The sequence below is a fragment of the Chlamydomonas reinhardtii genome, chromosome 7, assembly GCF_000002595.2.
Source record: "Chlamydomonas reinhardtii strain CC-503 cw92 mt+ chromosome 7, whole genome shotgun sequence".
NCBI classification, from domain to species: Eukaryota; Viridiplantae; Chlorophyta; class Chlorophyceae; order Chlamydomonadales; family Chlamydomonadaceae; genus Chlamydomonas; species Chlamydomonas reinhardtii.
The window spans coordinates 2,197,471-2,224,379 of NC_057010.1; the positions used below are offsets into that span (position 1 = coordinate 2,197,471).

At 66.3% G+C, this 26,909-nt stretch overlaps 6 protein-coding genes across 6 annotated transcripts in view; 5 read left to right on the forward strand and 1 right to left on the reverse strand.

The window, feature by feature from the left end:
- The first annotated feature begins 11 nt into the window (after positions 1-11).
- On the forward strand, positions 12-3,364 carry CHLRE_07g327079v5 (uncharacterized protein). The gene is made up of 6 exons (XM_043064110.1): positions 12-635; positions 925-1,044; positions 1,378-1,471; positions 1,705-1,828; positions 2,300-2,376; positions 2,782-3,364. The coding sequence occupies exons 1-6, from the start codon at positions 305-307 to the stop codon at positions 3,110-3,112; spliced, it is 1,077 nt and encodes a 358-aa protein (XP_042922678.1). The 5' UTR covers positions 12-304; the 3' UTR covers positions 3,113-3,364.
- A 6-nt stretch (positions 3,365-3,370) lies between these two features.
- On the reverse strand, positions 3,371-6,281 carry CHLRE_07g327100v5 (uncharacterized protein). Its single transcript, XM_043064111.1, has 6 exons — positions 6,041-6,281; positions 5,738-5,931; positions 5,341-5,481; positions 5,017-5,083; positions 4,251-4,588; positions 3,371-3,996 (listed from the first exon to the last, which is right to left on the reverse strand). The coding sequence occupies exons 1-6, from the start codon at positions 6,228-6,230 to the stop codon at positions 3,769-3,771; spliced, it is 1,158 nt and encodes a 385-aa protein (XP_042922679.1). The 5' UTR covers positions 6,231-6,281; the 3' UTR covers positions 3,371-3,768.
- A 100-nt stretch (positions 6,282-6,381) lies between these two features.
- CHLRE_07g327150v5 (uncharacterized protein) lies at positions 6,382-14,803 on the forward strand. The gene is made up of 11 exons (XM_043064112.1): positions 6,382-6,829; positions 7,037-7,173; positions 7,494-7,681; positions 7,929-8,053; positions 8,425-8,520; positions 8,823-8,952; positions 9,169-9,348; positions 9,694-9,859; positions 10,009-11,380; positions 11,565-12,254; positions 12,488-14,803. The coding sequence occupies exons 1-11, from the start codon at positions 6,557-6,559 to the stop codon at positions 14,114-14,116; spliced, it is 4,986 nt and encodes a 1,661-aa protein (XP_042922680.1). The 5' UTR covers positions 6,382-6,556; the 3' UTR covers positions 14,117-14,803.
- Positions 14,804-14,901: 98 nt separating this feature from the next.
- CHLRE_07g327200v5 (uncharacterized protein) lies at positions 14,902-18,663 on the forward strand. Its single transcript, XM_043064113.1, has 8 exons — positions 14,902-15,078; positions 15,181-15,285; positions 15,576-15,826; positions 16,062-16,479; positions 16,673-16,929; positions 17,184-17,283; positions 17,469-17,630; positions 17,866-18,663. The coding sequence occupies exons 1-8, from the start codon at positions 14,968-14,970 to the stop codon at positions 18,295-18,297; spliced, it is 1,836 nt and encodes a 611-aa protein (XP_042922681.1). The 5' UTR covers positions 14,902-14,967; the 3' UTR covers positions 18,298-18,663.
- A 58-nt stretch (positions 18,664-18,721) lies between these two features.
- On the forward strand, positions 18,722-23,713 carry CHLRE_07g327226v5 (uncharacterized protein). The gene is made up of 6 exons (XM_043064114.1): positions 18,722-20,571; positions 20,625-20,646; positions 21,296-21,433; positions 21,675-21,774; positions 21,960-22,121; positions 22,369-23,713. The coding sequence occupies exons 1-6, from the start codon at positions 18,879-18,881 to the stop codon at positions 22,765-22,767; spliced, it is 2,514 nt and encodes an 837-aa protein (XP_042922682.1). The 5' UTR covers positions 18,722-18,878; the 3' UTR covers positions 22,768-23,713.
- A 48-nt stretch (positions 23,714-23,761) lies between these two features.
- The window catches only part of CHLRE_07g327250v5 (uncharacterized protein), a 5,595-nt gene continuing 2,447 nt past the window's right edge, over positions 23,762-26,909 (forward strand). Inside the window, exons 1-2 of the mRNA XM_043064115.1 lie at positions 23,762-26,580; positions 26,717-26,803. Of these exons, the coding sequence (XP_042922683.1) occupies positions 24,229-26,580; positions 26,717-26,803 (2,439 nt within the window). The 5' untranslated portion in view covers positions 23,762-24,228. The remainder of the gene's footprint in view (positions 26,581-26,716; positions 26,804-26,909) is intronic.

A 26,909-nucleotide genomic window follows, 5' to 3' on the forward strand; every position in this document is an offset into this window, starting at 1 on the left:
GCGGTCTCTACTTTACTGGAGATTTCAGGGTGCTTGGCAAACGCCGCTCGTGACCTGACCCAGCTTGAGATCGGCAGTTCGGGGCAGGGGTGGGCTTACCGGGGTTTATGATGAGGACCGTGGCAAAAGGCAACCGTGCCGGACCCTGCTGAGGTCGGCATGCCGTCATAAACCCTGACAATTTACAACAGCGCTCTGAATAATGGTGGCGATCCTTCCCCATTTCAATGCACACCGCCGACGATTCACGTCGCTTGTTTGCACTTCACACTTGAGCGAAGCTTCAACTCGTGCGAGTGCCACGATGGCCCTCGTTGGAGCGGCCATCGGCGCTGTGTCCGCGCTAGGCATACGCGAACTAGTAGTCCGGCTGCTCCACAGAAAGGACACTGCGAGCGCGACGGGAGGGGCGAAGCCTACCGAAATCGTCGCGAATGGCACGTCGCATTCTGCGAACGCCGTGCCAGCCACAACGCCGAGCTCCAGCGCTGCATCTGGAAGCTCTGCAGCTGCAGATTGGCAACCAGCGCGGCACGTGAAGGCGCCACACCCGGGCTGGAAGCCGGGCCAGCCGCAGCCCTGTCCGCTGCCCGGTGCGGACACGTTCATCGAGGTAGACACCAAGACCACGCCACGTGAGCGCTCAGTGGGTTCGCATGGGTGGATTGGATGGAGCTTTACACGCGGATGACAGGCTTTACAGAGGGAGCTTTAGAGTGGTTGCTGGGTGGGAATTAGACTGGAAAGCAAGAAGTGAGTACGTGGGGTTCACCACACGGGTTCACCACATTCCAGTCTTACCCGCACGCCGCTCCAGTTCGCGCTTGCCGCCACCTTCTCCTCTCCCTGTCCGCCCATCTCCCACTTCCCTCCCCAAACCCCGGACCCCGAACCCCGAACCCCACACCATCACCCCGACCGCAGCCGGCGACCTGTACCCGCTGGTCATCTCCGCCGCTGTGCCGCGCCCGGTGGCCTTCATCTCCTCGGTGGACTCGGCCGGCGCTGTGAACCTGTCCCCCTACAGCTTCTTCAACGCCATGGGTAAGGGACGGACACACAGGGCCGGAGGAGGATGTTGGGAGAGGGCAGGGGGCGAGGGAAGGGAAGGGAAGGGCAGGGGGCGAGGCGGCGTAGCCGCACCAGGGGGGGGGGGCATGATGCACAGCCGCGAGCGATGCCGCCGTGCAGTCAACGAAAGCGGGTGTTTGCGATTTTGGCACACACTCCGCCCACCCTCTCGCAGGCCTTGCTATCCATGTTCCCAAAGGCTCGCCCTGTAACCGCTCACTAAGCGCCGTCCATCCAGCCGCGCGTCTCGCTATCCATGTCGCCACCACCCGTGATCCCGCCCCTGTCACCTCCCACCCCCGCCAGGCTTCAACCCGCCCACGGTGGCTATCGGTCTGTGCCACAGCCCCGCCCGGCTCGAGGGCAAGAAGGACACCCTGCACAACATCGAGCAGACCGGGTGCGGGTGGGGATATGCCCGGGGGGGGGGGGACCAGCCAACGTGGGGTTGCAGGCGAGGGCAGGGAAGATGCGGTGGTCTGCGCGCATCCCAGGAGCTGCCACCATGCTTGGTGTGGGAGCGGGGTGTGCAGATTCATCAGCCTGTGCCCGTTGTGTGCCATGCACTACTCACAGCTCACCCGCACCCGCACACATTCTCACGCACACACGCCTGCTCCCTGACACGCACAGCGAGTTTGTGGTGAACATCATGAGTGAGTGGTTCGTGGAGGCGGCCAACCACACCTGCGGCGACTACCCCCGGGGCGTGGACGAGATGAAGCTGGCGGGTCTCACGCCGCTGGCCTCAACCAAGGTGCGAGGCGGAGGTGTGTGTGGAGGTGTGTGTGGAGGTGTAGGGGTGTGGGAGGCTTGGGGCTCACGGGGTGGGTGTGTTGGTGTGGAGCTCTGAAGGGGGGGATGTAGGCTCCATGGCTCACAGTGAGGTTTTGGGCGCAGCCAAGCTCATCCTGACCCAACCAACCGGGAGCCAGGACCTCGGGGGCAGGTGCTTTAGGCGACGAGCCGCGGTCGACGGCGGAGGCAGGACCGCACACGTCAATCAACGACGGAAAGTCGCAGCCCGTCGGTCGGGCCGTTGACCGCATGTATGCGCGTCTCGCGTTACATCGTTTGCTCGGGTGTGGTGTGTCCGGACTCCGGAGTGTTTGAACGGCGCCCGTGTGGTGGTGTTAAAGAGCACAAGGAAAACATAGCGCAAAGATAGTGCATGCGATGCAGCAAAGCGACGGTTTACGGATGTGTGGTGGTGTGTGTTTGGACGCAGGTCCGGCCGCCGCGTGTGGCGGAGTCGGCTGTGCACATGGAGTGCCGGCTGCGAACCATCCACCACGTCAAGAACGAGTGAGTGGAGGATCATGGATGCAGCGAGCGCGGGCACGCGAGGGCGAGCCGGCGAGGGCAGAGAGTCAACGGCGCTGGGCGCTCGCCGCCCCCACGACTCCCAACGGGACCACTGCCAAGGCCGCCGTGTTGCTGCACCCCTGGGACACATGCGTGGGGCTCGGGCAGTCAACCTCACCGCCTGCTACACTACTGCACCTGCCTACGCCTCCACTTCCATAACTAATCATGAATGAACCCCCCCCCACACACACACACGCACACACGCACACGGACACGCGCACACGCGCACACCACCTCACCCCCTACTGCGCGCTCTGTGGGCTGGTTCTGGGTCTTGTAAACTACCCCAGCATTATCCATTAGCCACCATCCCACCACCCCGCGACCCATCCCCCACCACAGGACCACGGGTGCCGTGACCACCTCCATCGCCATCGGCGAGGTGCTGGCCTTCCACGTCAGCGCCGCCGTGGCGGGCCGCAGCCCCAGCGGCAAACTCACGGTGGATCCCGTGGCCCTGGCGCCCGTGGCGCGTTGCGGTGGCGTGACGTACGCGCGCTGTACGGAGCTGTACGAGATCGGGCGGCCGGACGGGCAGGGGCGGTACCCCGGGGAGGCGGCGGGCAAGAAGGAGGGGGAGGGCGGCAAGGCGGGCGGGGCGGGACAGGGGCAGGGACAACAGGGGCAGGGGCAGGGGCAAAAGCCTCCGGCGGCGGGTGCGAGCGGCGGGTAGGTTGCGCAAGGTTGTCCAAGGTTTGGGCAAGGGTGGCAAGGGGAGGGAGGGTTTTGTGCCGGGCACCTGCTGAGAGGCCGGAGGACAACTGTCAACTGGACAGGCTGGATGTGTGATGGGAGAGTGGTTAGGCAGGTTGGTGAAGTCCCGCAGGGCGCAGCTGATGGACAGGCTGGATGTGTGAGACGCGGAAGATTTGGGACATGTGTGAGAGGCGCGATTGTAGATGGTGACATGTAACTGGTGTGCATACGGCGATGGCCCACGTCCTTACATGCAGTGACCCATGAACGCGCACGGTGCCAGACAATTCTGTCGGAGCTAGGCGGCAGCATGCGGCCAGCCAGCCACAGCGGGCCACGTCCTAGCCACAACCCGCCCGCCTGCAGCTCCACTGCAAATGCTACTTCAGCTACTACTGCTACCGCTCCTCCCCTGGTCGCTACTGCCACTATTGCCACAATGCTACCGCTACTGCTCCTCCGCGCTACTGTCCTTGTCGCCCGCCAACCTGCCTTAACGCTGTCCCATCGCACACGCACACGCCCTTGTCGCCCGTGTTGCCCCTGCTGCTACCTCTGCTGCTACCCATGCTGCTACCTCTGCTGCTACCCCAGCTGCTACCCCTGCTGCTACCCCAGCTTCTGCCTCCTTAGCTACTGCCCCTGTTGCCCCTCCTGCCCCTGCCCCTGTTGCCCCTGCTGCCCCTGCTCCTGTTGCTGCTGCCTCTGCGCCAGCTGCGCCGTGGCCATGGCCAGCCCCGACACCAGCGCCAGGCTGAGGCCGCCGCCCGCCAGCGTGTCGCTCAGCCAGTGCGCATCGGCGCCCACACGCCCCACCACCGTGGTGGCGGCGGACGCGGCCAGCAGGGGGCCCGCGTGCTCCTGCGCAGGCGGCACGGGTGTACAGGCAACATGGGGAGCAGGTTGGAATGAAGTCAGTCGTAGGAATTTCATCCGGATTTCACTGCACACGGACACGCGCGCACTGCCAAGAACACGGACACACACGCAGATGCTCAAGGGGGCGCCACACACCGGTCACCGCACCTCCACTTCTGACCACGAGCCACCACAGGCACCAAACTTGCACAGCACATGACCAGGCATGGGACCCGTGCAGCCTCCCCCGGTCTCACCTGGGCCGCGTAGATCTTGTCCTTCACCGCTTGCGCGAAGCCGGCCACTGCACCGCCACTGCTACTGCCACTGCTGCCGGCTGCTTGCCGTTGTCCCTGCCCCTGCCCCTGCTCCCCCTGCTCCTGCTGCTGCCCTTCCTGCTGCTGCTGCCCCTGCTGCTGCTGCCTGCTGCCGTACACCACGGGCAGCAGTACGAAAAGCAGCGCGCCTACCGTCATGACGTCGGCGGCGGTGTGGCCGGAGGGAAAGGAGGCGGTGCGGTGGATGGGCGAGGGGCGCAGGCGGCCGAACGACTGCTTCAGCATGTCCATCAGCGTAGGGTCGTGCTCCACGGGGCCTGACAGGCGCGGAAAGGGAGTGACAAGTGCGTGGGCGTGGAGTCGGGGTTGGGTGCGGGGATGGCATAATGACGAGAAAGCGGTGCGGCGACGTCCGGAGAGTTGCGGTGGACGTGGCTGTGGCCACGCCAAGCAGCCCACCACACCGTGCTCGCACACATACACACACATACGGCACACACACACACACACACACACACACACACACACACACACACACACACACACACACACTCGCATACACTGTCTTTGCACAACGTTTTCCTTGTGCTCTTTAACACACACACACACACACACACACACACACACACACACACGGCACACATCCACACGGGTTCGCCACCCGCCCTCCCCAGTTTGCCTCGGTTTGGTTTGGTTGAGTATGGTGTTCACAACCCGCCCTCCCCCCCAGGCCCGTGCTGCTCACCCACGAAGTGCACCCACAGCAGCCAGCCCAGCGCACACGCCTGCCAGCCCAGGGGGTTGTTGCGGGTCTGCAGGGGGCGGGGGGCGGGGAGGCACCGAGCTTCAGGGCCGCGCACCATGAAGCTGAGCCTCGGAGGTTACGGTACTGTTCTTTGGGAATACCCTTCCCTGGCGCCACCACAGGCCCCGCCTGCCCTGCCGCTGCCCTGTGCTACCACCCTTGTGGGTGCCCACGTTTCCTCCACTCCCCAGTTTGACTTGGTTTGGTTTCGTTCGGGCTGGAATTTACAATCCCCCACTCAACACTCCCCGCTCGGCCACGCACCATGGCTGTGGCGGTTGTGAAGATCCAGCCAATGGTAGCTGCCAGCAGCCAGCCGTTACTCAGCACGGTTCCAAACAGCGCCCGTCGCAGCCCTGGATCCAGATTCGACAGCACCCACTCGTGCAGCCCCGAGTCCAGAGGCTGGTGCCGGGCGCGCGGGGATGGTGAGTGTGATTGCCGCGGGGACAGAGGGGTGTGACTTGCATAAGTGCAGACATCTAGGAGGAATGCACAGGGGAGGACACCATGCCTAGCCGCACGTGCAGTAGCCCGACTCCGAAAGTGCAAGCACAAGGCTCCTAGCTCCCAGCACGCATCCCTAACCCCCAGTACGCACCACCCACCACCCACCATTTACACCCCACCAGGATACACACGCACACGCACACACACGCACCTGCAGCAGGTGTGCCGAGTCTGGGTGGAACACGTCCACGGCCACCACACTGTACAGCACAAGGCCCGACACGAATACGGCGGGATGGGCTATAGGGCTGGAGAAGGCGGCGGTGGCAGCTGGCGTGGAGGAGGCAAGGGAAGGGGAGGAGGGGGAGGAGGGGGAGGGCAAGGCCGTGTCAACCACGGCGGATTCTGTGGGGTGGAAGGGAGCGGAAGGCGAAGGGAAAGGTTACCAAGAGGGGGCTGAAGGTAAGGGGCGCAGCGTGCAGTCATGGAGGAGCAGCTTCAGCGACGCTCTCACCCTGAAGGGAGGCCAGCGCATCGCTGCCTCCATCTCCTGATATTTTCTGGCTCGCTAGTACCTCTACAGCCGCCTGCACCGCTGCTTCCTTGTTCACGCTCGCTGCTCGCGGGCGAGCCGGGGGGCGAACGCGTTGGTGGGTTCGCAGTCGGTGCCCCAGAGCTTGCCTTTGAGTATGAAGACAGTTCATCGTGTTGTCTGTAGCGTTATTAAATACATCACAGGCAAAGAGGAGACTAGGAGAGCTACGAAGGGTACGTTCGGGCAAGCATGGAACGGAACCGGATCCTGACTGGCCTTCCATTCGGAACAGGGCAGTATCAACCGATTGATGCGTAATTCAAAAGTCACCGACGGGGACGTATACACACGGCTGAAAGACAGGGGCTAGCACTGTACAGTCTTGGGGAAGAAGCATTTCTTCGTGCGCACTTTCAGGAGCACAATGAAGTACTTACAATACTGATGAGAAAAAGCTCAAATACCGCATTGAAGCCAGCGCGAGCCCTGTGCACGATGGCGAGCCAGGAGTTGTCGGCAAATGGGAACAAGGGGCTCGACAGCACCGGTGCAATGGAACTGTCCGCAGACGCGAAGCTGCGAGAGGAAGGGCTTGGCTCGCTGGGCGTGCTGCCGGATCACTTGCTATCCTACATCATGTACCTGCTCGACGTTGAGGACATGGTACGCGTCTCCTGCGTCAGCCGGCTGCTGCGTGTGCTGGGCTGCGAGGAGCCGCTGTGGCTGGCGCTCAGCCTGAAACTGCAGAACGGGCTCGTGGAATACAAGGCAGGTGGCGGCAGGGGGCCCCGGGTGGATTGGTTGGCATAGGGCGGGCAAACGGGAGTGGGGCTCAGGCTCTGCTGACACGCTGGCGTCTCGGGCGGCGCGGGCTCAACAGTACAAACACAGCGAGGCACACCGCAACAAACCATTAGTATCACATAGGACCTTTCCTTCACATCAAACTTCCCGGCCCCCACAAACCCCGTCCAGGCCAACTGGCGGCAGACCGCGCTCGCCAGCTACCGGCGGCCCCGTGCCGGGCCCGTGCCGCCCCTCGCCGTGGCGGCGGCCGCCCGCCCGCCGGCGCCGCTGCCCGGGCTGGCCTCACTGTTCCTGTACAAGCGCTGGTGGGAGGCGTGTGGGGGGCTGCGTGGGGCTGTGGGTGTGTGTGGGGCCGCGTGCGCGGCATGGGTCAGGTTCGGAGGGCTGCGGGGCCATGCGGCCAGGGTGGGAGCCACATGGTGCGCCGTCCCTGCCCGTGTCGGCATCAGCGCTGGTACGGTTTAATTGCCCGTGTTTGGGACTCGGGTGCGCGCTGCACGTCTGCGACCGCCAAGGCTTACGGTACCCTGTACGGCTGCCTCATCCTGTCCACCTGTCCGCCTGCACATGCCCCCAACCGCCCACCTCCACATCTCCCCAACCCTCCGCCTCCAACCCATCCTAGGTATCGCTGCCATGTGGACCTGCGCGGTTTCCTGCCGCCGCCAGACGCCGCCACCGTGCCGCGGGTGGTGGCGGCGGGCGGGCCGGCGGCGGCGGCGGGCGCTGGCATGAGCCCAGCCGAGTTCCGGCGGCTGTACGACGGCCCCGGGCTGCCGGTGCTGCTGCAGGGCCTGCAGGACAGCTGGCCAGGTGCGGGGGCGGGAGTTAGGGCGGCGGGAGGTTTCGCGGGAGGTTGGGGTGGGAGCTTGGGTGGTGGGAGGGAGTATGGGCAGAGCGTAGAGACTTGGGTGGCGGGAGGGGGTATGGGCAGCGGGAGGCTTGGCAGGAAATTGTGCTGGACGCGCGGCATGGCATGCTGGCGGTGCTCTGCCGGCGCGAGCAACCGCCTCTGCCCCACACCCACACCACATCCCCGCACTGCCGCCTGCTGCCGCAGCCGCCTGCTGGAGCCTGCCGGCGCTGTGCGCGGCCTTCCCCGCCGCGGCCTTCAAGGTCACCAAGCCGCACGGCGGCCGGGCGCTCATGACGCTGCCCGCCTACGTCGACTACATGGCACGACAGGTGGGGGGGGAGGCGTGGCGGGGGGAGGCGGGAGGCGGAAGATCGGGGCCTGCAAGGCCAGACCCTGGAACTTGCGGTTGGGCCGGTCGTGGGCTTATGCTGTGCCCCCAAGAAACAGGAACACATGAAAGCCAACGCTCACGCATCCAAGCCCTTGCATCCACCCGGTCATGCCGACACACGCGCCCACCGCACTTGTTGGCGGGTACGGGCACTCGCGACCAGCCCGCTGGCAACCACTGACCAGTATCCCTCACCCCTATTGCTCGTGGCTACGCCCTCTCGTCTTATTTAACATGCATGGAACCCCTCCCCTCCGCCCCTCCACCCCGCTGACCCCGTCACCCCCCACCACCCACCCACCCGCCTAGGCTGACGAGGAGCCTCTGTACATCTTCGACCCGGACTTTGTGGAGGCGGCGCCGGGGCTGCGGCGGATGTACGACATACCCGCCGTGTTTGAACAGGTGGGGGGCAGGGGTGCTGCACCCCTGGTTTGGGGGTTTTCGGCAGGGGCGTTACTCGGTCATCGTTGGCCCCTTTTCCCATAAAACAGATACCGTACACACACACCACTACGGTAGCAGTTACCGCAGTCTGCAATCCTGTGAGCCCAGCCTGTATGCGTTCTGCGTCCCATCCGCCCCGCACCACAACCTGCCCGGCTGCCCCCACCCGCACCTCCCAGCCCATTTCTTGAATCTAGCAACCCGCACCCGCCCTATCTCCCCGCCTGCTGCTGCCGCCGCCGCCCCCGCCCCCGCCACAGGACTACATGGGTGTGCTGCCGGGTGGCGGGCGGCCGCACCACCGCTGGCTGGTGCTGGGGCCGGCACGTGCGGGCGCCTCCTGGCACGTGGACCCCTCCCTCACCAGCGCATGGAACGCCCTGCTGTCGGGTGCGTGGGCAGCGCGTGTGTGTATGTGCAAACACGAGATAGGGGAGCGCGTGTGTGTATGTGCATGTGTGTGTGTGTGACCATGTGCCATTCGCCCCTCCTGGCTCCTCACCCCGCTTGGCATACGCTGCGTCTTGGCACCTCACATTTCCTCATGGCAATGATGGCAACAACCTCACCCCACCCTCGCCCCCGCCCCCGCCCTCGCCCCGCCAGGCCGCAAGCGCTGGGCCCTGTACCCGCCCCACAGCCCGCCGCCGGGCGTGGCGCTGTCGGACGACGGCGAGGACGCCCGCCCTGACGACGCCGACGGCCTGACCAGCCTGCAGTGGTGGCTGGAGGTCTACCCCTCGCTGCCGCCCGAGCGCCGGCCCATCGAGTTCGTGCAGGAGCCGGGTGGGCACTGGGGCGGGCTGGGCACAGGGGCGGGGCGGGCCGGGGCGGGGCGCGGCGGGGCGGGGCGGGGTTAAATAGCGAGAAGTTAGAGCCGTGTGTGGGTAGACCCGTGCAGGCCGAAGGGTAAAGGGGCGCGTGTGACCGCACGTTGAGTAGCTCATTCCACTTACCCCATTCCATTTACCCTATTGCTCAACGTACCCTGCAAGCATCCACTTACCAGCATTCAAACCCAAACCCCAATCTTTATGGCATCCTGTTCGCTGTCCAACGTGCGTCCTCATAACCCCGCTTCCCTCACCCCGCCTCCTCGCCTCCGTCCGCCCCTCACCCTCGCCTGTGCAGGCGAGGTGGTGTACATCCCCGGCGGCTGGTGGCACGCAGTGCTGAACCTGGAGACGGCGGTGGCGGTCACCCAGAACTACGTGGGCGACGCCAACCTGCCGCGCGTGGTCGCCTACATGGCGGCTGGCTCGTCGGCCTACTTCCGACAGCCGCTGAGCTACTACAGGTGATGGGGTGCGGGTTTGGGAGGTGGGCGGGATGCAGGGAGGGGCGGAGGGAGGATGACGGGTGGGAGAGGTACCGCCGTACGGTATCTCCTTGTACGACATGTTGTCGGACCGTGTACTGTGTGTGTGTGTGTGTGTATGTCCGCAGTCGCGAGGAGGTGGCGGCGTGGCGGGCGGCGTACCCCGGACCCATGGCGGCGGCGGACGCCGCGGCGGCGGCGGACGCAGCCGCCAGGGCGGCAGCGGCGGCCAGGGACAGCGCCAGCGGCGGCGGCGACACGAGCGGGAGTGAGGACTTCAGTGGCAGCGAGGTCGAGGTGGAGGTGGAGGGCGAGGGGGCTGGGGACAAGGCGGGCAGGGTAGGCGATGGAGGCAGCGACAGCAGTGACGTGGAAGGGAGTGGCAGCGAGAGCGGCAGCGACCCTGCTGCCAGCTGCCTGGATGAGAACGGCGTGGAGGGCGGAGGCGGCGGCGGCGGCGGCGGCGGCGGCGGCGTGGAGTTAGCGGCGGCGGCAGCGGTGGTGGGTGCAGGAGACGGCGGCGGCGGCGATGACAGTGGTGGCTGCAGCATTCGCCCGCTGGCTAGCCGCTGGCTACTCGGACCGGCGCGGCCATCCCGTGAGGGGGGAGTGGCGGCGGCGACAGGCGCGGGGTCGGAGGCGGAGGTGGGGGCGGAGGTGGAAGCAGGCGCAGTAGCGCTCCTGCCGCTGGGACCCCGCTCCGCTGCCGCTGCCGCTGCCGCTGCCGCTACTGCTACAGCCGGCGGCGGCGCTCACGGCACCCGCACCCGCACCCGCACAATTACAACCACAGTTACAACCACCAGCGCTGCGTCAAAGCAGGAGCAGGAGGAGGAGGCGGAGGCAGCGACGTCGTCCGGAAAGGCGGACGAGGCGGTGCAGCCGGAGGAGGAGGACGACGAAGGCGGGCCGTGGGAGGGCCCCGACGCCCCGCCGGCGCTGCGCTGCTGGCGGCGTGAGCGCATCCTGGGCCGCTGGCTGCGGCGGCTGTGGGAGCAGCGGCCCCAGCTGCGGCCCGCGCTGGGCTGCTGCCTGGCCGCCAGTACGGCGGCGCCCGTCTGGGCTGCCGTACTTGCCGCCGTGGCCCGACAGCACAACACCCTGCTGCGGCGGGCGGCAGCGGCGGCGGCGGCGGCGGCTGGCGCTGCCGGAGGAAGCAGCGCAGAGGAAGGCGCGCACAGCGGCGGCGGGCCCTGCAACGGGCATGCCGGCACGGGATCGGAGCAGGGGCAGGCGCAGGCGCTGCAGGGAGGGGCGGCGGAGTCGCAGTCGCTGCAGTCGCAGTCGCTGCTGGCTCTACAGGCGCTGGTGGGCGCTCCGGAGGGTCGGGGTCTGCTGGGTCTGGAGCTGATGCCGCTGGTGGGAGCGGATGCCCTGGTGTTCCTGACGGGGGCGCCGGCGGCGGCGGCAGCTGGATCCACTGCTGCGGCTGGATCTTCGGGACCAATCGCTGGATCCAAAGGGGCTCATGGCGTGGCGGTCAAGGTCTTCACGCACGAGGTACGACTTATGGCGCATTTATGGAAGGGGAGCTTGCTTGTGCCCGGGTGCCCTAAATGCCTCAGCATGTGGTGAAGCGCTGGGGCACTGTCAGTGCCCTGTTCCTGACTCCACACCCTACCGCCCTGCTCCCTGGACTTCAAACCACCCACCCTCCCCCCTGCACCTCGCTGCCCCGATGCAGCTGCCCGCCATGCGCGGCCTGATGTGCGCACTGGAGGCGCACGTGCCGCTGCTGCTGCGCGGCCGGCTGACCGCCACCGCCGCCCACACCACCGGCCTCGGCCCCACCGCCCTTGGCTTGGGCGGCGGTAGCGACGACTCCCACGGCGTTGCGGCCGCGGCGGCGGCGGCTGCGCTGGAGGCGGCGGACCAGGTGCCGCTGCCTGCCTCGTGTGGCCTTCTGTCGGTCCGGTTCCCCCAGGCTGGTGCGGAGGCGCACGGCCCGGGGGACGCGGACGAGCCGCGCCACGTCAGCGGCGGCCGCCGCCGCCACTGCCACAACGGCAGCAGCAACCCTGTAAAGGAGCAGGCACCGGCGGGCGGGGAGCAGCAAGAGGAGCAGGAGCAGCAAGGGGCGCAGGCGGCGGCCGGGCAGGGGCGGCAGGGCGCAAAGCGCAGTGCTGCCGCGGCGGACCTGTCGCCGCGGGAGGCGGGGCGCAGGAGGACGAAGGCTGCGCCGCCGCCGCCAGCGGGCACGGCAAACACTGCGCCGTCACAGCACCCGAAACCAATGGAGGTGGAGGCGGTGAAGCCTCTTGGCGAGGGAGGAGCGGAGGAGCATGAGGAGCCGCCGCAGCCGCCGCAGCCGTCGCAGCGGGCACGCGCGGCTCCGGAGCACCGGCTGTTGTACCTGGTAGAGCAGCGGATGCAGGTGCGCGTGTGTGTTTGCGGTCTTGTTGCTGCATGCTAGGGTGTTACGAAATTCCTTACCGCACTAACACACATGCCTTGGTGCCGGCTCCGCCATTGCTGCGATAACGAACGCTTGCGATGACGTGCAATGACGCACCGTCTGGGACAACACTCAACCACGCTAGGTCCCTTTCCTGGCTCACCCATTCGCTTCGCCTCCTCGCCTCCTCGCCTCCACGCACACGTGCGCAGGGCTCCCACGTGCTGCCCGAGCTGTGGGACGAGCTCTCACACCACCAGCGGCAGCAACTGGCCACCGCACTGGGACACCTCATCGGCCGCATGCACCGAGCAGCAGCAGCAGCCGCAGCCGTAGCGGCCTCCGGCACAGCAGCGGCAGCGGCACCACAAGCCCAACCCCAGATGGAGGTGGAGGTGAAGGCGGAGACGGCTGCGCCGCCGCGTGCAGCGCTGGCGGGCGTGGGCGGCAGCAGCTGGGAGAGCCTGCTGCGCAGCCGTGGCGTGTGGCACGACCGGGACGGCCGCATCTGGGTCTCGGGTCTGGGCCGCGTGTGCAGCCCCCACAGCGCAGACGACAGCGACAGCGACAGCGACGGCGAAGGCGACGGCGAGGAGGAGGCGGCAGCGCGGGACGGTGGCGGCAGCAGTGCTGATGGCAAGGCAGGTGGCGGCCCCTCGGCAGATCGAGGAGAAGGTGCCGCTGCAGCCGCAGCCGCAGCCGCGGCGCCCGCGCCGTCGGCGGCGCCCCAGCGGCCGCGGCGGCGCTGCCACGTGCCTCTGGACAGCCCGTGGTGGCCCTTCGTGTCACACCTGCGGCGGCGGCAGCGCCGGCTGCTGCGGCGCCTGGCAGTGGCGGCGGGGCCAGCAGCGGCGGCGCAGCCGCTGCAGCCAGCGGCCCGTGGGTCGGGGCCTGTAGGAGGAGCGGGTGCGGCTGAGGGCGGCGCCGCCGCCCAGTCGCCGCCGCCGCCGCCGCCGTACGCCAGGCCCGCGGCGGGAGACGCGGATGAGGAGCTGCCGGTGTGGGTGCGGCAGCAACTGCCGGCCTACCTGCCGGAGGACCCGGCGCAGCTGCTGGGCTTCCAGCTACAGCCACCGGAAGGCGAGAGGCGGGAGGGGGCGGGCGGGGAGGAGGCTGTAGCAGCAGGCGGCGGGGGCGCCGCCGCAAGCGGCCCCGGCCCCGGCGTGCCGCCGCTGCTTTTGCACGGCGACGTCACCTCTTCAAACGTGGTGCTACAGCCGCCGCCGCAGGCCGCCGCTGATTGTGCTACAGCCAACGGCGGCGCCGCAGGCGCCGACGTATCCACCGCCGCGCCCGCCGCCGCGACTGCTGCTACAGCCTGGTCGCCTGTGCCGCGGCTGGTGGACTTCTCGGACGCGGGCCACGGCGACCCGCTTGCTGAGTTGGTGCCTGTGCTGGCCTCCTGCCTGGGCTGCCACGTGGGCCACATGCGGGCCTTCTGGGCTGCCTACACGGCGCACGTGGACCCCCGCGCGCCGAACGGCAGTGGCACCAGTGGCCGTGGCGATGGTGGCGGCAGCGCAGGGGCTACAGGAGAATCGGCGGCGGGGACTGCGGGCGCGGCCGCTGCTCGGGGCGTGTGGCCGCTGCGTGGCAGTAGCAACGGCGGTGGCGATGGCGGTGGCGGGCGGGAGGCGCTGTCGTACGCGGCCATGTGCTACTGCCTGATCCACGAGGAGGTGGACGTGCTGCTAGAGCGGGCGTGGGACAGCCTGGGGGCTGTAGCAGCAGTAGCACCCGCAGCGGCCGACACGGCCGCGGGGCCCACGTTGGAGCGGCTGGCGACTGCGCTGTGGGGTTTCCTTGATGAGGCAGAGGAAGGGGGGCGGCCGGCGGCCTAGGCCCCGGCGCAGCCGTAGGTGTTGAGAGTTGAGGTTGTGTGCGTGGCGGGAAGTGACGGCGAATACCCGTGACACTGGTAACCTGAAACTCACCCCTGCCTGTAAGTCCTGATACTATGTATGGTCACGTACAATTACCATTTTACAAGTGTAACGGTGACAACCCAAACAGCCACAATCTATTAACCACATAAGTCTCACCGTGGAGGTAAGGGGCTTACAGGGGATGGGGTGGGGGGTTGGAGCCATGAGTGGAGTGTGTTCAGTGGCAGCGGCACGCATTACGTACCGTGCAGGCTGCCTCGCGCTGAACACCCCGCTTCCTTCCTGGTGTCCACAGTCCACTCGCACAGAGGTGAAACTCAGAGATACCATGGACGGCATGGAGCTTGACGCGCCTGGCGGAGTGCTGGTGAGGACCAGCAGGCGCCAGGCCTACCCTGGGACAATTGAGTTGCGGCTGTTATGCTAGCTGGATGGCTAATGCCCAAGTTGCATTGCACGTCGTGCACGACCACAACAGACCACAACGTGCGTGGAAACTGGCTTGTGTTGCGTGTCAGCACGCACGCGTATCATAGTTGCGCATAAGTGGAACTGTGCTTCCGCGTGTCTGTCAATGAGCATGCGGGAGAGCGGGTCTGTCGAGGGCCGCGAGTGGCACGGAGGGCCGGGGGATCGAGCCAGGGGTGCGGTCGTTGACGGGCTGGCTCACACCCATGCGCTGTCTGGACGCACACAGATTGACATTGACCAAATTCATATTTGCGGATAATAAGTTTGACATTCTATTTATGATAGATGAGTATCCGTTATGAAGGACTGCGCATGTAAGAACCCATTTAATCAACATGCCGCCTGAACTGCTCCACCCCGTCGCTTCAGCGCTTCGAATACTCTTCATAACTCTAGAGTTCAGGGCCGGGACATTCAGCGGCAACGGCGTGTACGCCTGCGCGCAGGTGTGGCCGACAAATTTCGCTCGACTGTTGCACGACTAGAGCCGGAGAGCACATAAGGTCTGTAGTACCCATGACAGTCTCGATACACAATTGTGATCACAGGTGCGAGCGCTCGCTGCGGCGGGCCACAAGGTGTTCGTCGTGAGCGCGGCGCCGGCGCACGCGGTCAAACCCGAGGACGACCTGGGCGCATACCGCATCGTTGAGGTGAGGGCCGGGAGCCGCACTGCACCTTCACGGAATGGAGCTGTCAACAGGAGAACGGGCACCCGCCAGGCTGGCTGCTAGCAGCCTTGCTGCGCGTCAGCGGGACTGCGGCGGCACAGGCTGCACCTGCGCACCTGCGCAACACCGACGCCCGGCCACGACCCCCCGCACAGCTGCATGGACACCAGCCCCCCACACCATCCACAAGCCACGCCGTCCCCCTACCCATCCTTCCGCCACCCCACCCAGCCGCCATGCCCCACACACAAAACCCCCAAAACAACCCACAGGTTCCCGTCAGCTCCTGGCACCGACTGGACGCGGGAGCGCCCTGGCGCGAGTTCGCGGCGGGCGCCAGCGACAGCGCTGTGGCCGCCGCCGTGGCCGCCTTCGCGCCACACTACGTGTACGGCGTGGATTGGAGCGCCCTGGCTGCCGTACGCGCCCTGGCACCGTACACTGGCGGGGCGCCGTACGTGTACCTCAACTACCGCGTGTTCTGCCGTACGGCGGCGGCGGATGACCTGGAGCTGGTCCGCGGGTGGGTGGGGTTGGGTTGAGGGGACGGGGTTGCTGTTCCTAAACCGGGCAATCTAACCTTGGGCGAAGGGAGCCGGCAGCGAAAGGGTTGCGCCGCAGGGGTTACACGGAGCGGGAGGTGGCAAGGAGCGGGACGTGCTGCAGGCGACGGCCGGAAGCGGCCGAACCTAACTGACGCTGACACGCTCCCAGCAACGCCCCGAGATCTCGCACATCCCCTCCCCTCCCACACACAGTCTGGAGTCTGCCGCCATGTCTGAGGCGCTGCTGACAGTGGCGCTCAGCCGCTCAGACGCGGACTATCTGGTCACGCACGTGGCACCAGCGGCGGCCGCGGCAGCGGCAGCGATGGCAGCTGCGGAGGACGCGGCGGGCGCAGTTCCAGCGGCAGGGTCAGCGGGTTCAGCCGAGGCGTCCGGCACAGGGGTGAAGGAGGCGGCGGCGGGGCCGCAGGTACATGTGAATGGGGCGCGGCGGCAGCAGCTGGTAGACAGTGCACGCCACGCAGCCGCCGCCCACATAAACGGGAACGGCGTGCACAAGGCGTCTGCGGCGTCGCCAGCAAACGGGTGTGGCGCGGCATACACAGTGGCAGCCGCTGGCGCTGGGACTTGTGCGGCGCCGTATGCCTCCGCGTCACAGCAGCGGCCCAAGGTGAGGTCACGCCTTTGCGTTCCCGCATGTCTGGGTGCGTTCCTGAATGTCTGTGTGCGTGGTTGGCGCCGCACCTACCACACACGGTAGATATGCAGCTCAGGCATGGGAGTCGGGAGCTGTTGGCGGGAAAAGTGATCAAGTGTGGAAAGGAAACGTGCGCGGGCTTGCTGGTCGTGGCATGTTTCTGCAGGTGCTACTGCCGGCGCTGCGGGAAGACGTGCGGCAGCTACAGCCGCCTCCGGCCCTACAGCGGCTGGCGGAGGCGCTGTCGGCGCCGCCTGCAGCGGCAGTAGCAGGTCAGCAGGAGGAGGCGACGCGGCGGCAGCAGCAGCACAGCCTGGAGGAGGAGGAGCTGGCGGCGGCGACGGCGGCTGCGGAGGCGGAGGTGGCGGCGCGGCCCTACCTGGCGTGTGTGGTCCGGCTGTCACCGGAGAAGGAGCCGGAGCGGTGGGTGGACAAGTATTTGGGGGGGGGGTTAGTAGCGGGATGCGTGAGTGGGTGGATGGGTGGATGGCTTGCGCGGGCTTGGGGATAGCGGCATGGCTGGGGTACCGTATGGGCCTCGGGACGGATGAAGAGGGTCTTGGAATGTGTTTGGGCTTGGCAAATGGTGAGCGGGAGTGCTGTATCAGGATGTGGGAACCCCGCAGCAGTAGCCAGCAGGCCGCTGATGTTAGCGAGCCTGCTGATCTTTGCCACAGGTTCGTGGAGGTGGTCGAGGTATTGGCTGCGCGGGGTCTGCTGCAGCGGCTGGGGGTTCGGCCGCTGCTGCTGGGTGCAGCCAACGACGAGTACGCGCAGGTGCGGCCGTGTGGTAGAGGGACAACGTCAATCGTGCATTTCAGCTTCTTTGCTGTTCCGGTATTGATACCCACGCATGTGCCCACGCACACTCAGCAAACGAGCCCCTCTTTGCCTTTCTGGCCCGTCCACAATCCGCATCTCTCCAAGCACGCTTCTCCTGCCAACTCCCACGCACACCACAGGCGCTCAAGTCACGGCTGCGCGCCGCCGCGCCCGACTGCCTCATCCTGGAGTCCTTTGTGGGCCCCGCCCAGCTGTCTGACCTGTACCGCAGCACCCGTCTCAACTTCCACCCCGCCACCTACGATGCGTACGGCATGACCATCGTGGAGGCGGCGTCGCAGGTGCGTGTATTGGTGGGAGAGGGGGTTGCGTGGGGAGGGCAGTGCGGGAGGGGGCGGGGCTGCGGGAGCGCCGGGCGCGGGGGCGCGGGGCGGCGGCTGGTGCTTGGGGGAACCTCGAGGTGGAGCCTTGGGGGCTGAGTGGGGGCTGTTTCACATCCTCACCTGAGGTCGACTGCACCACAAGTTCGCTGCCTTATGAATCTGTTTGCATCTGCCGGTTACACATCGTGCGCAGGGGGCGCCGTCGGTGGTCCACGACGGCGATGGAGCCGTGGGCGCAACGGACCTGCTGCGCGGCAGAGCCGCCGCCGCCGCCGCCGCTAACGCCTCGAGTGGCACCAGCACTACTGGCAGTGGCGGTGGGAGCGGCGAGGAGGTGTTTCTGCTTGACCTGAGGGCGCCAGCGGAGGAAGTGGCGGCGGCGGTGGCGGCGCTGTGGGGCGATGTGCCCAAGCTGGCGGCGGTGGCGGCACGGGCGCTGGCTCGGGCTCGGTCGTGGGACGAGGCCGCCAATGCGGCGCGGCTGGTGGGGCTGGTGGCGGAGGCGGCGCAGGCGGCAGGGGTGGCTGGTGGGAAGGGGGAGGGTGGGAGAGGGCAGGGCGAGGTGGGCAGCAGTGTCGGGCGGGATAGTAAGAGCGTGCGAGCGTGCGGCGGTTGTAGTGCTTGATGATGAGAGACCTGCAGTGTAAGAATGCTAGAACTTAACGTCGGACATGTGAAAGCAGTGTGACGGTGTGCAGCGGTGTATGTGTATACGGTAGGACTTGCAAGCACGAGCGTGGACGAGGGCGGGGTGATACCGGTGTCGTAGAAAACTCTGCCTTTCAGGGGCTCGCCCCACAAATGCATGGTCAACGGCAAGATCAGCGAAGGAGGTTGGGCAGGCGAGGGCGGAGCGGGATCCCGAGTGCGCTGGGCGCGTCGGCGTGCCGTGGGGTCACGCGGAATGGGATATCCCTGACTCCGAGTGAGACTTGACTGCGATGCAGGGGTCCCTGGCGCCCCTCGCCAAAGTGCAAAGTGCTATCAAGAAGGGCAGTCATCAGAGTACAACATTTCTCGTTGTAGTTTGGGAACATGGCCCGAAAGTTGCCTCTCGTGTCAGCAACTACCCTGCCGCAGATCGACGAGAACGCTGTGCTGCAGTCAACAGAGGTTGCTGTGAATCTAAGTTCCAGAAAACTGCTATTGCGTAAGCATCGAAAAGCAAGAATTGGCGTCACGAACCATGACAGCGATTCTGGAAGCATGGCCAACCTCGACCGAGAGCTACTTCTGGAAAAGTTCAAACAGGACATACAGCGCTTTTGCCGCTTGAGGTCGGCGAGTACGGAGGACAATGTGAGCCCCGAGGACGCCGAGCGCGCAGCTGCTTTCCACCAGTACTTTGCAACTCTCAGGGCGCGTCGCGGTAGGCGCCGAAGGCTCCTGGAGGCGTCATCTGCCGGTGCCGCCGGCCGGCCGTCTGGCTCTGGCGGCATAGCGGCCGGCGCTGGCGCTGCTGGTGGCGCCGCCCAGCCGTCTGATTTTGGCGGCATGGATGCCGGCGCTGCCGCTACCGCCCCCAGCGGCTCATGCGGGTTGGGTGGCGTTGAGGAGAGCGCTTGCGCCGCGGAAGCTGACGCCGATGCCGCTACCGCCCCCAGCGGCTCATGCGGGTTGGGCGGCGTTGAGGAGAGCGCTTGCGCCGCGGAAGCTGACGCCGGTGCCGCTACCGCCCCCAGCGGCTCATGCGGGTTGGGCGGCGTTGAGGAGAGCGCTTGCGCCGCGGAAGCTGACGCCGGTGCCGCTACCGCCCCCAGCGGCTCATGCGGGTTGGGCGGCGTTGAGGAGAGCGCTTGCGCCGCGGAAGCTGACGCCGATGCCGCTACCGCCCCCAGCGGCTCATGCGGGTTGGGCGACGTTGAGGAGAGCGCTTGCGCCGTGGACGCTGACGCCGGTGCCGCTACCGCCCCCAGCGGCTCATGCGGGTTGGGCGGCGCTGAGGAGAGCGCTTGCGCCGCGGAAGCTGACGCCGGTGCCGCTACCGCCCCCAGCGGCTCATGCGGGTTGGGCGGCGTTGAGGAGAGCGCTTGCGCCGTGGACGCTGACGCCGGTGCCGCTACCGCCCCCAGCGGCTCATATGGGTTGGGCGGCGTTGAGGAGAGCGCTTGCGCCGCGGAAGCTGGCGCTGGTGCCACTACCGCCCCCAGCGGCTCACGTGGGTTGGCCGGCGAGGAGGAGAGCGCTTGCGCCGCGGAAGCTGGCGCCGGTGCCGCTACCGCCCCCAGCGGCTCATATGGGTTGGGCGGCGTTGAGGAGAGCGCTTGCGCCGTGGACGCTGACGCCGGTGCCGCTACCGCCCCCAGCGGCTCATGCGGGTTGGGCGGCGTTGAGGAGAGCGCTTGCGCCGCGGAAGCTGGCGCCGGTGCCACTACCGCCCCCAGCGGCTCACGTGGGTTGGGCGGCGAGGAGGAGAGCGCTTGCGCCGCGGAAGCTGGCGCCGGTGCCGCTACCGCCCCCAGCGGCTCATATGGGTTGGGCGGCGTTGAGGAGGGCGCTTGCGCCGCGGAAGCTGACGCCGGTGCCGCTACCGCCCCCAGCGGCTCATGCGGGTTGGGCGGCGTTGAGGAGAGCGCTTGCGCCGCGGAAGCTGACGCCGGTGCCGCTACCGCCCCCAGCGGCTCATGCGGGTTGGGCGGCGTTGAGGAGAGCGCTTGCGCCGTGGACGCTGACGCCGGTGCCGCTACCGCCCCCAGCGGCTCATATGGGTTGGGCGGCGAGGAGGAGAGCGCTTGCGCCGCGGAAGCTGGCGCCGGTGCCGCTACCGCCCCCAGCGGCTCATATGGGTTGGGCGACGCTAAAGAGAGCGCTTGCGCTGCGGAAGCTGACGCCGGCTCCTTTGCGGGCATCGCTACCCCGGCACCAGCTGCGAATGGGGCGCTAGTGTCTGTAGCGGCGGGTAAGCAGCCACAAGCTAGCACGTGCATCCGCTGGTGCTGCTGTCACTACGAGCCCTGGTGCTGACGCGGAGGAGGTGAGAGTTGGTAGGCTTAGTCGTAGACATGGGTTCAAGTAGCCGGATGGGCCATGCCTTGCACTTCCAACCCCATGGTCGCGGTCCACGCTGCGACGGCTTCCGTGCTCGCAGACGATGTACTTTGCCTCCTACGTCCATGCATGCACATAGGAAATAGATGCCGTCGCTATGCAGAACGCCATAAGTAACTTAGTCGCATCACTCTTTCTATGTCACGGCACGACAATAATGTTATGGGAGTACTGTTATTTATTGCACAAAGGCGCGCGAGCTGGTTATACAGGGAGGCTTTTACAGATTCTACGAGTTATTGGGGTTACTGGCGGGGTGCCGTACGTATACCACAACTACCGCGTGTTCTGCCGTACGGGGGTGGGGGATGACCTGGAGCTGATCCGCGGGTGGGTTGGGTTGGGTTGAGGGAATGGGTTCACGGGGTTGCTGTTCCCAAACCGGGCAATGTACTCTTGGGCAAAGGGGGGCCGGCAGCGAAAGGGTTGCGCCACCAGGGGTTGCACGGAGCGGAGAAGGGCGCGGGGCGGGACGTGCTGCAGGCGACGGCATGAAGCGGCCAGTCCTAACTGATGCTGACACGGTCCTGGCAACGCCCCGACATTTCGCACATCCCCTCCCCTCCCACACACAGTCTGGAGTCTGCCGCCATGTCTGGGGCGCTGCTGACAGTGGCGCTCAGCCGCTCAGACGCGGACTATCTGGTCACGCACGTGGCACCAGCGGCGGCCGCGGCAGGGGGGTCAGCGGCAGGGGGATCAGCGGCAGGGGGGTCAGCGGCAGGGGGGTCAGCGGCAGGGGGGTCAGCGGCAGGGGGGTCAGCGGCAGGGGGGTCAGCGGCAGGGGGATCAGCGGCAGGGGGGTCAGCGGCAGGGGGGTCAGCGGCAGGGGGGTCAGCGGCAGGGGGATCAGCGGCAGGGGGGTCAGCGGCAGGGGGATCAGCGGCAGGGGGGGTCAGCGGCAGGGGGGTCAGCGGGCCGCTGATGTTGGCGAGCCTGCTGCCTTTGCCACAGGTCCGTGGAGGTGGTCGAGGCACTGGCGGCTCGGGGTCTGCTGCAGCGGCTGGGAGTGCGGCCGCTGCTGCTGGGTGCAGCCAACGACGAGTACGCGCAGGTGCGGCCGTGTGGTAGAGGGACAACGTCAATCGTGCATTTCAGCTTCTTTGCTGTTCCGGTATTGATACCCACGCATGTGCCCACGCACACTCAGCAAACGAGCCCCTCTTTGCCTTTCTGGCCCGTCCACAATCCGCATCTCTCCAAGCACGCTTCTCCTGCCAACTCCCACGCACACCACAGGCGCTCAAGTCGCGGCTGCGCGCCGCCGCGCCCGACTGCCTCATCCTGGAGTCCTTCGTGGGCCCCGCCCACCTGTCTGACCTGTACCGCAGCACCCGTCTCAACTTCCACCCCGCCACCTACGATGCGTACGGCATGACCATCGTGGAGGCGGCGTCGCAGGTGCGTGTATTGGTGGGAGAGGGGGTTGCGTGGGGAGGGCAGTGCGGGAGGGGGCGGGGCTGCGGGAGCGCCGGGCGCGGGGGCGCGGGGCGGCGGCAGGTGCTTGGGGGAACCTCGAGGTGGAAGTGTAACATGCCTTGGGGGCTAAGTGCGCGGCTACTTTCACAGCCTCACCTGAGGTCGCTTGTACCACAAGTTCGCTGCCTTGCGAATCTGTTTGCATCTGCCGGTTACACATCGTGCGCAGGGGGCGCCGTCGGTGGTCCACGACGGCGATGGAGCCGTGGGCGCAACGGACCTGCTGCGCGGCAGAGCCGCCGCCGCCGCCGCCGCTAACGCCTCGGGTGGCACCAGCACTACTGGCAGTGGCGGTGGGAGCGGCGAGGAGGTGTTTCTGCTTGACCTGAGGGCGCCAGCGGAGGAAGTGGCGGCGGCGGTGGCGGCGCTGTGGGGCGATGTGCCCAAGCTGGCGGCGGTGGCGGCACGGGCGCTGGCTCGGGCTCGGTCGTGGGACGAGGCCGCCAATGCGGCGCGGCTGGTGGGACTGGTGGCGGAGGTGGCGCAGGCGGCGGGGGTGGCTGGTGGGAAGGGGGAGGGAGGGTGGGAGGGGGCAGGGCGAGGTGGGCAGCAGTGTCGGGCGGGGTAGTAAGAGCGTGCGGGCGTGCGGCGGTTGTGGTGCCCGATGATGAGAGACCTGCAGTCTAAGTATGCTAGACCTTAACGGCGGACATGTGGAAGCAGTGTGACGGTGTGCAGTGGTGTATGTGTACTGGACTGTCCCAGTGCGAGTGCGAGCGTGGACGAGGGCGGGGTACTAAGGCCGATGCGCGCGGATGCTAGTGCGAGTGCGAGCTTGGATGAGGGCGGGCGCTGTGTGGTGGGCGGCACGTGACTACTCAACAATTCAGTATCACTTTGGATAATCACCTGTATTTTTGCAAGGAAGCTGGAGATTTTGTTCATGCGGCGATACGGTGCATTAGGACTGTGAAGTATTTCATGCAGCGCCTCTGATGCAAGTTTGAGTTGGCCTTGGCTACCGTTTCAGTGGAGAGGCAGCTGATATCGAGGCCAATATTACACGCATTACTACGCAAGAACTGGATGTTGCCTCCCTCATGGGGAAGGTACGCGAGAAGTTTGAGGAGGACTGGGCTAGCAACAGGTTAGAGGTTAATCCACGGGATTTTGTGACGCAAGCAGGGGTCAAGCCTGGCGTGAAGATATGTCGTTACAAGCATTGGATGGGGGAAACACGGCACACGCAAATCTACATTCCTCGAGCATGGCATGTCTCCATGATGAGATTCAGGATGGGCGTGTGGATGATTGAGGCTAACAACCCACGCGGTGCGCAGGGTGCGCACAGGGAGAGAGCACAGAGAGTATGTCCGCTTTGCCACGCTGATGGGGAGGAGCATGTAGAGGATGAGAGGCATGTGCTGCTTGAGTGCAAGGCGTACGATGATATCAGAAGCACGCTGTGGGAGGTGATTCCCGCGACTATGATGGACGCGATGGCCAGTGGTGACCAGAGGGGTTTAGCGCGTGTCATTCACGCGATAAGGCTGCGACGTAACGACCTTACGGCGCGACCAATTTAGATATATTATTGCATGAACTGTTTTGCTTTTTGAATAATCCTTTTGAGACTAGTTTTGGCGGTCCATGAGCTTCCTGGCTCGTTTGGACCAATCTACGAGCATGAACTTGTAACATCAATCATCAATCAAGTTTGAGTAAATGGCTGATTAGTCTATAAATATATTACGCTGCGAAATCATGATTCGATAGACACGCAATAACATGCGTGTGTTTATGTAAGTGGGTCAGCATGCAAGCTTCCGGGGGGCTCGGAGCCCGTCCGATTCGCCATGAACGCTACATAGCACACGCAAATGCTTCCAGAGGCATTTGCGTGATAAGCGCTTACAGAAACGGAACCAATGCCAACCAACTGGCCCTCGAAGGTGGCGTTACCAGCAGAGTTCAGAGCCTCCAGGGCTTCGTCGCGAGCTATCCCAGCATTGACTATGTGGCGACCAGCGACATCGAACCCCATGCTGAAGCCCTGCGCGTAGCGGCTAGTGTCCTGCTGGAGGTTGACATGGACACCCCGACCGGCCTTGTCCTGCTCGGTGGCCTCAGTGCCCATGCGAGCCCATACACGGCAGCGGGCGGCGACGGCATGCATTACACGCACATCAGCCAAAGAGGCGTTGCGGTGGGAGGCGTGTGGGAGCCCGTGGATAGCAGCCCCCGTGTCTGCGAATTCCGGGTGGAGCGCCTACAGGAGCGAGCAGCCACGCGGTCCAGGCCCCCCTGCTGTTGCAGTGGCCCGTCCCCCCCGGCGGCGGCACCGCGCCTGGGCTTCACCGTACAGCCATTGGTGTGCGAAGAAGCTTTCAGGGACCGCGCAGCAACCAGGGGCTTCCTGCCGTTCAAGAGCGCCTGCGCCATCCTGGCCCAGACGCTGGGGCCCGAGTGGCGCGCGATGTTGCTGCCCCCGGACGTGCCGCTCCAAGCGGGTCTGCCGCTGCTGTGCCCAGAGACCCAGCATTGCATGCGGCGGTATGTGGCGTACATCCGAGTGGAGGGCCACAACCTGATGCAGCAGCAGCTGCCTGACTCCTCGCAGCTGCCCAGCAGCTGCTGGCGCGCGGAGCAGCTCGACGACACGTTGGGAAAGCGTGACGGCACGGCCACGGGCAAACCAACGTCACCGGCTTCTCCCGGTGCGGTCCATTGCGCCAGTCCGCCGGCAGCTCAATCGTACGATTCGGGGCCTGTGGCTTCTGCGGGAGAACCAAATGGGCCGCATTCACCGCCCGTCAATCCAGGGGCCGCTGCTGCCCACAGCCCGCCACCGCCCTCACCGGCGGTGGCGAGCAGCTTTGGAGCGGCGCCTGCTATGACCAGCAGCGGCGCGACACTGGTGTCCTCACGGACCATTTCATCTCCAGCAGCAGCGTCTCAGGCAGCAGCTGGGGTGCAAAGCTCAGCATTCGAGACCGCGCCAAGGACCGGTGCCGCAGCGGCTGAGGAGGAGGGCAGCGTCAAGGCCGCCGCGGTCCAGGTGGAGGGCTTGCTGTACACCATACTGGCTGGGATGAGACAGCTGGGAGATGCCATGGCTCGTGCGGAGGACTCAGTGCGGGCCGCGGTCAGCCGTCAAGTCCAGCAGCTGGCACTGGCGCTGGGACCACTCTCGGGCGCCGCGGCAGATGCGAGCGCTGCGGTGGTGGCCGCTGCGGCTGCTGCTGAGGCCGCCGTGGCCGCAGCGACTGTAGCGACTGACGAGGCCGCGGCGGCGGCAAAGGCCGCCACGGCGGCTGCAGCCAATGCGGGCGTGCCAGCATCAGCAGCAGCAGCAGCGGGCGGTGCTCCAGGAATGGCGGGCAGCACAGCGGCTCCAGCCGGGCCGGCGGCGGCGCCTCCACCATTGCCTCAGGCGGGTCCTCGAACTGCGTACGGAGTGGAAGCCAGACGGGAGGCTGTAGCTACAAGAGCAGTGGACAGGCTGGCAGCAGGCGCGGCGGCTCAGGCGGAGGATGGGACCTCTGGAGCCGCACAGGCACAACATGTGCCTGCGGCGGAACACGGCCCAGCTTCGCTCAGGACACAGGGCGACACCGATGACGCACCTGCGAGTGCGGCGGCAAGTGCGGCGGCAGCGGGCGCGGCGGCCGGTGACCCACGGTCTAACCAGGAGGGCAACCTTCAAGCCGAAGGGACGGGCAGCGCTGTTGGTGCCACAGCAGGGTCGGCAGCAGGCACCACAACGCAACTGGGCAGTGCACCGCTCCTGATCGGCCGCACCGCAGAGCTGCTGCACGTCAAGCTGCCAATTAACATTGTCACCTACAACATCCGCAGCCTGAAGGAGGCAGCGGTGGCAGCGACAAAGGTGACCGCTGCGGCCTCAGCGGCGTCCCAGGTGGCGAGCGGCCCTGTGGGCAGCCAAGAAAAGGGAGCGGCAGAGGAGCGGGAGGAGGAGAAGGAGGATCAGTCGGAGGAGGGGGAGGCGATGGAGGAGGAGGACGAGCCAGCAGAGGGGGAGGATTTGGAGGAGGGCGAGGTGGAGGAGACACTGGCAGAGGCCGTAAAAGCAGGTCAAGTGACAAGGCGGGCAGCGTCAAAGGCAATGAGGCAGTCAGCCGCATCACTGGCTAAGCCATGGCAGTCAGCATCACACGCGGCGGCGGTGCAAAGAGCAGCCACTGAAGCAGCTGTCCAGGCAGCGGCGGCCAAGAAGGCTGCAGAGTGGGATGAGGAGACAGGCGACAGGGACGAAGAGTCGGCGGGCTCAGCTGGCCCAGCCACCAACGAGGTTAACAAATTGGGCGACACGGACCTGACCCTGCTGGAGGGCGTCCTCGCCGCCATCATCGACAACGCCGGCTGGGCCCTGCCCCGTGGCTTGCAGTCGCCAGGGCGCCTGGATGTGGTGTGCCTGCAGGTAACTGCATTTCTGTGACCTGATCCATGCACACTATGGCAGCCTTAGCATAGAAGTGCTTCTGTATCTGCCCGTGTGCATGGACTAAACATCGGTCACGCCGGTATGCATGCTCCTGCTTTGAACATGCCTGCAGGAGGTGCGGGTAGCGAAGGAAAAGCTCGCTCTTGTTGATGACCTGCTAACGCGGTTGAAGACGAATTGGGACTACGACCACGTGAAGGTGAGGGAGGGAGGGAGGGAGGGAGGGAGGGAGGAAGGGAGGGAGGGAGGGAGGGAGGGAGGAGAGGAGGAGGAGGAGGAGGAGGGAGGGAGGGAGGGAGGGAGGG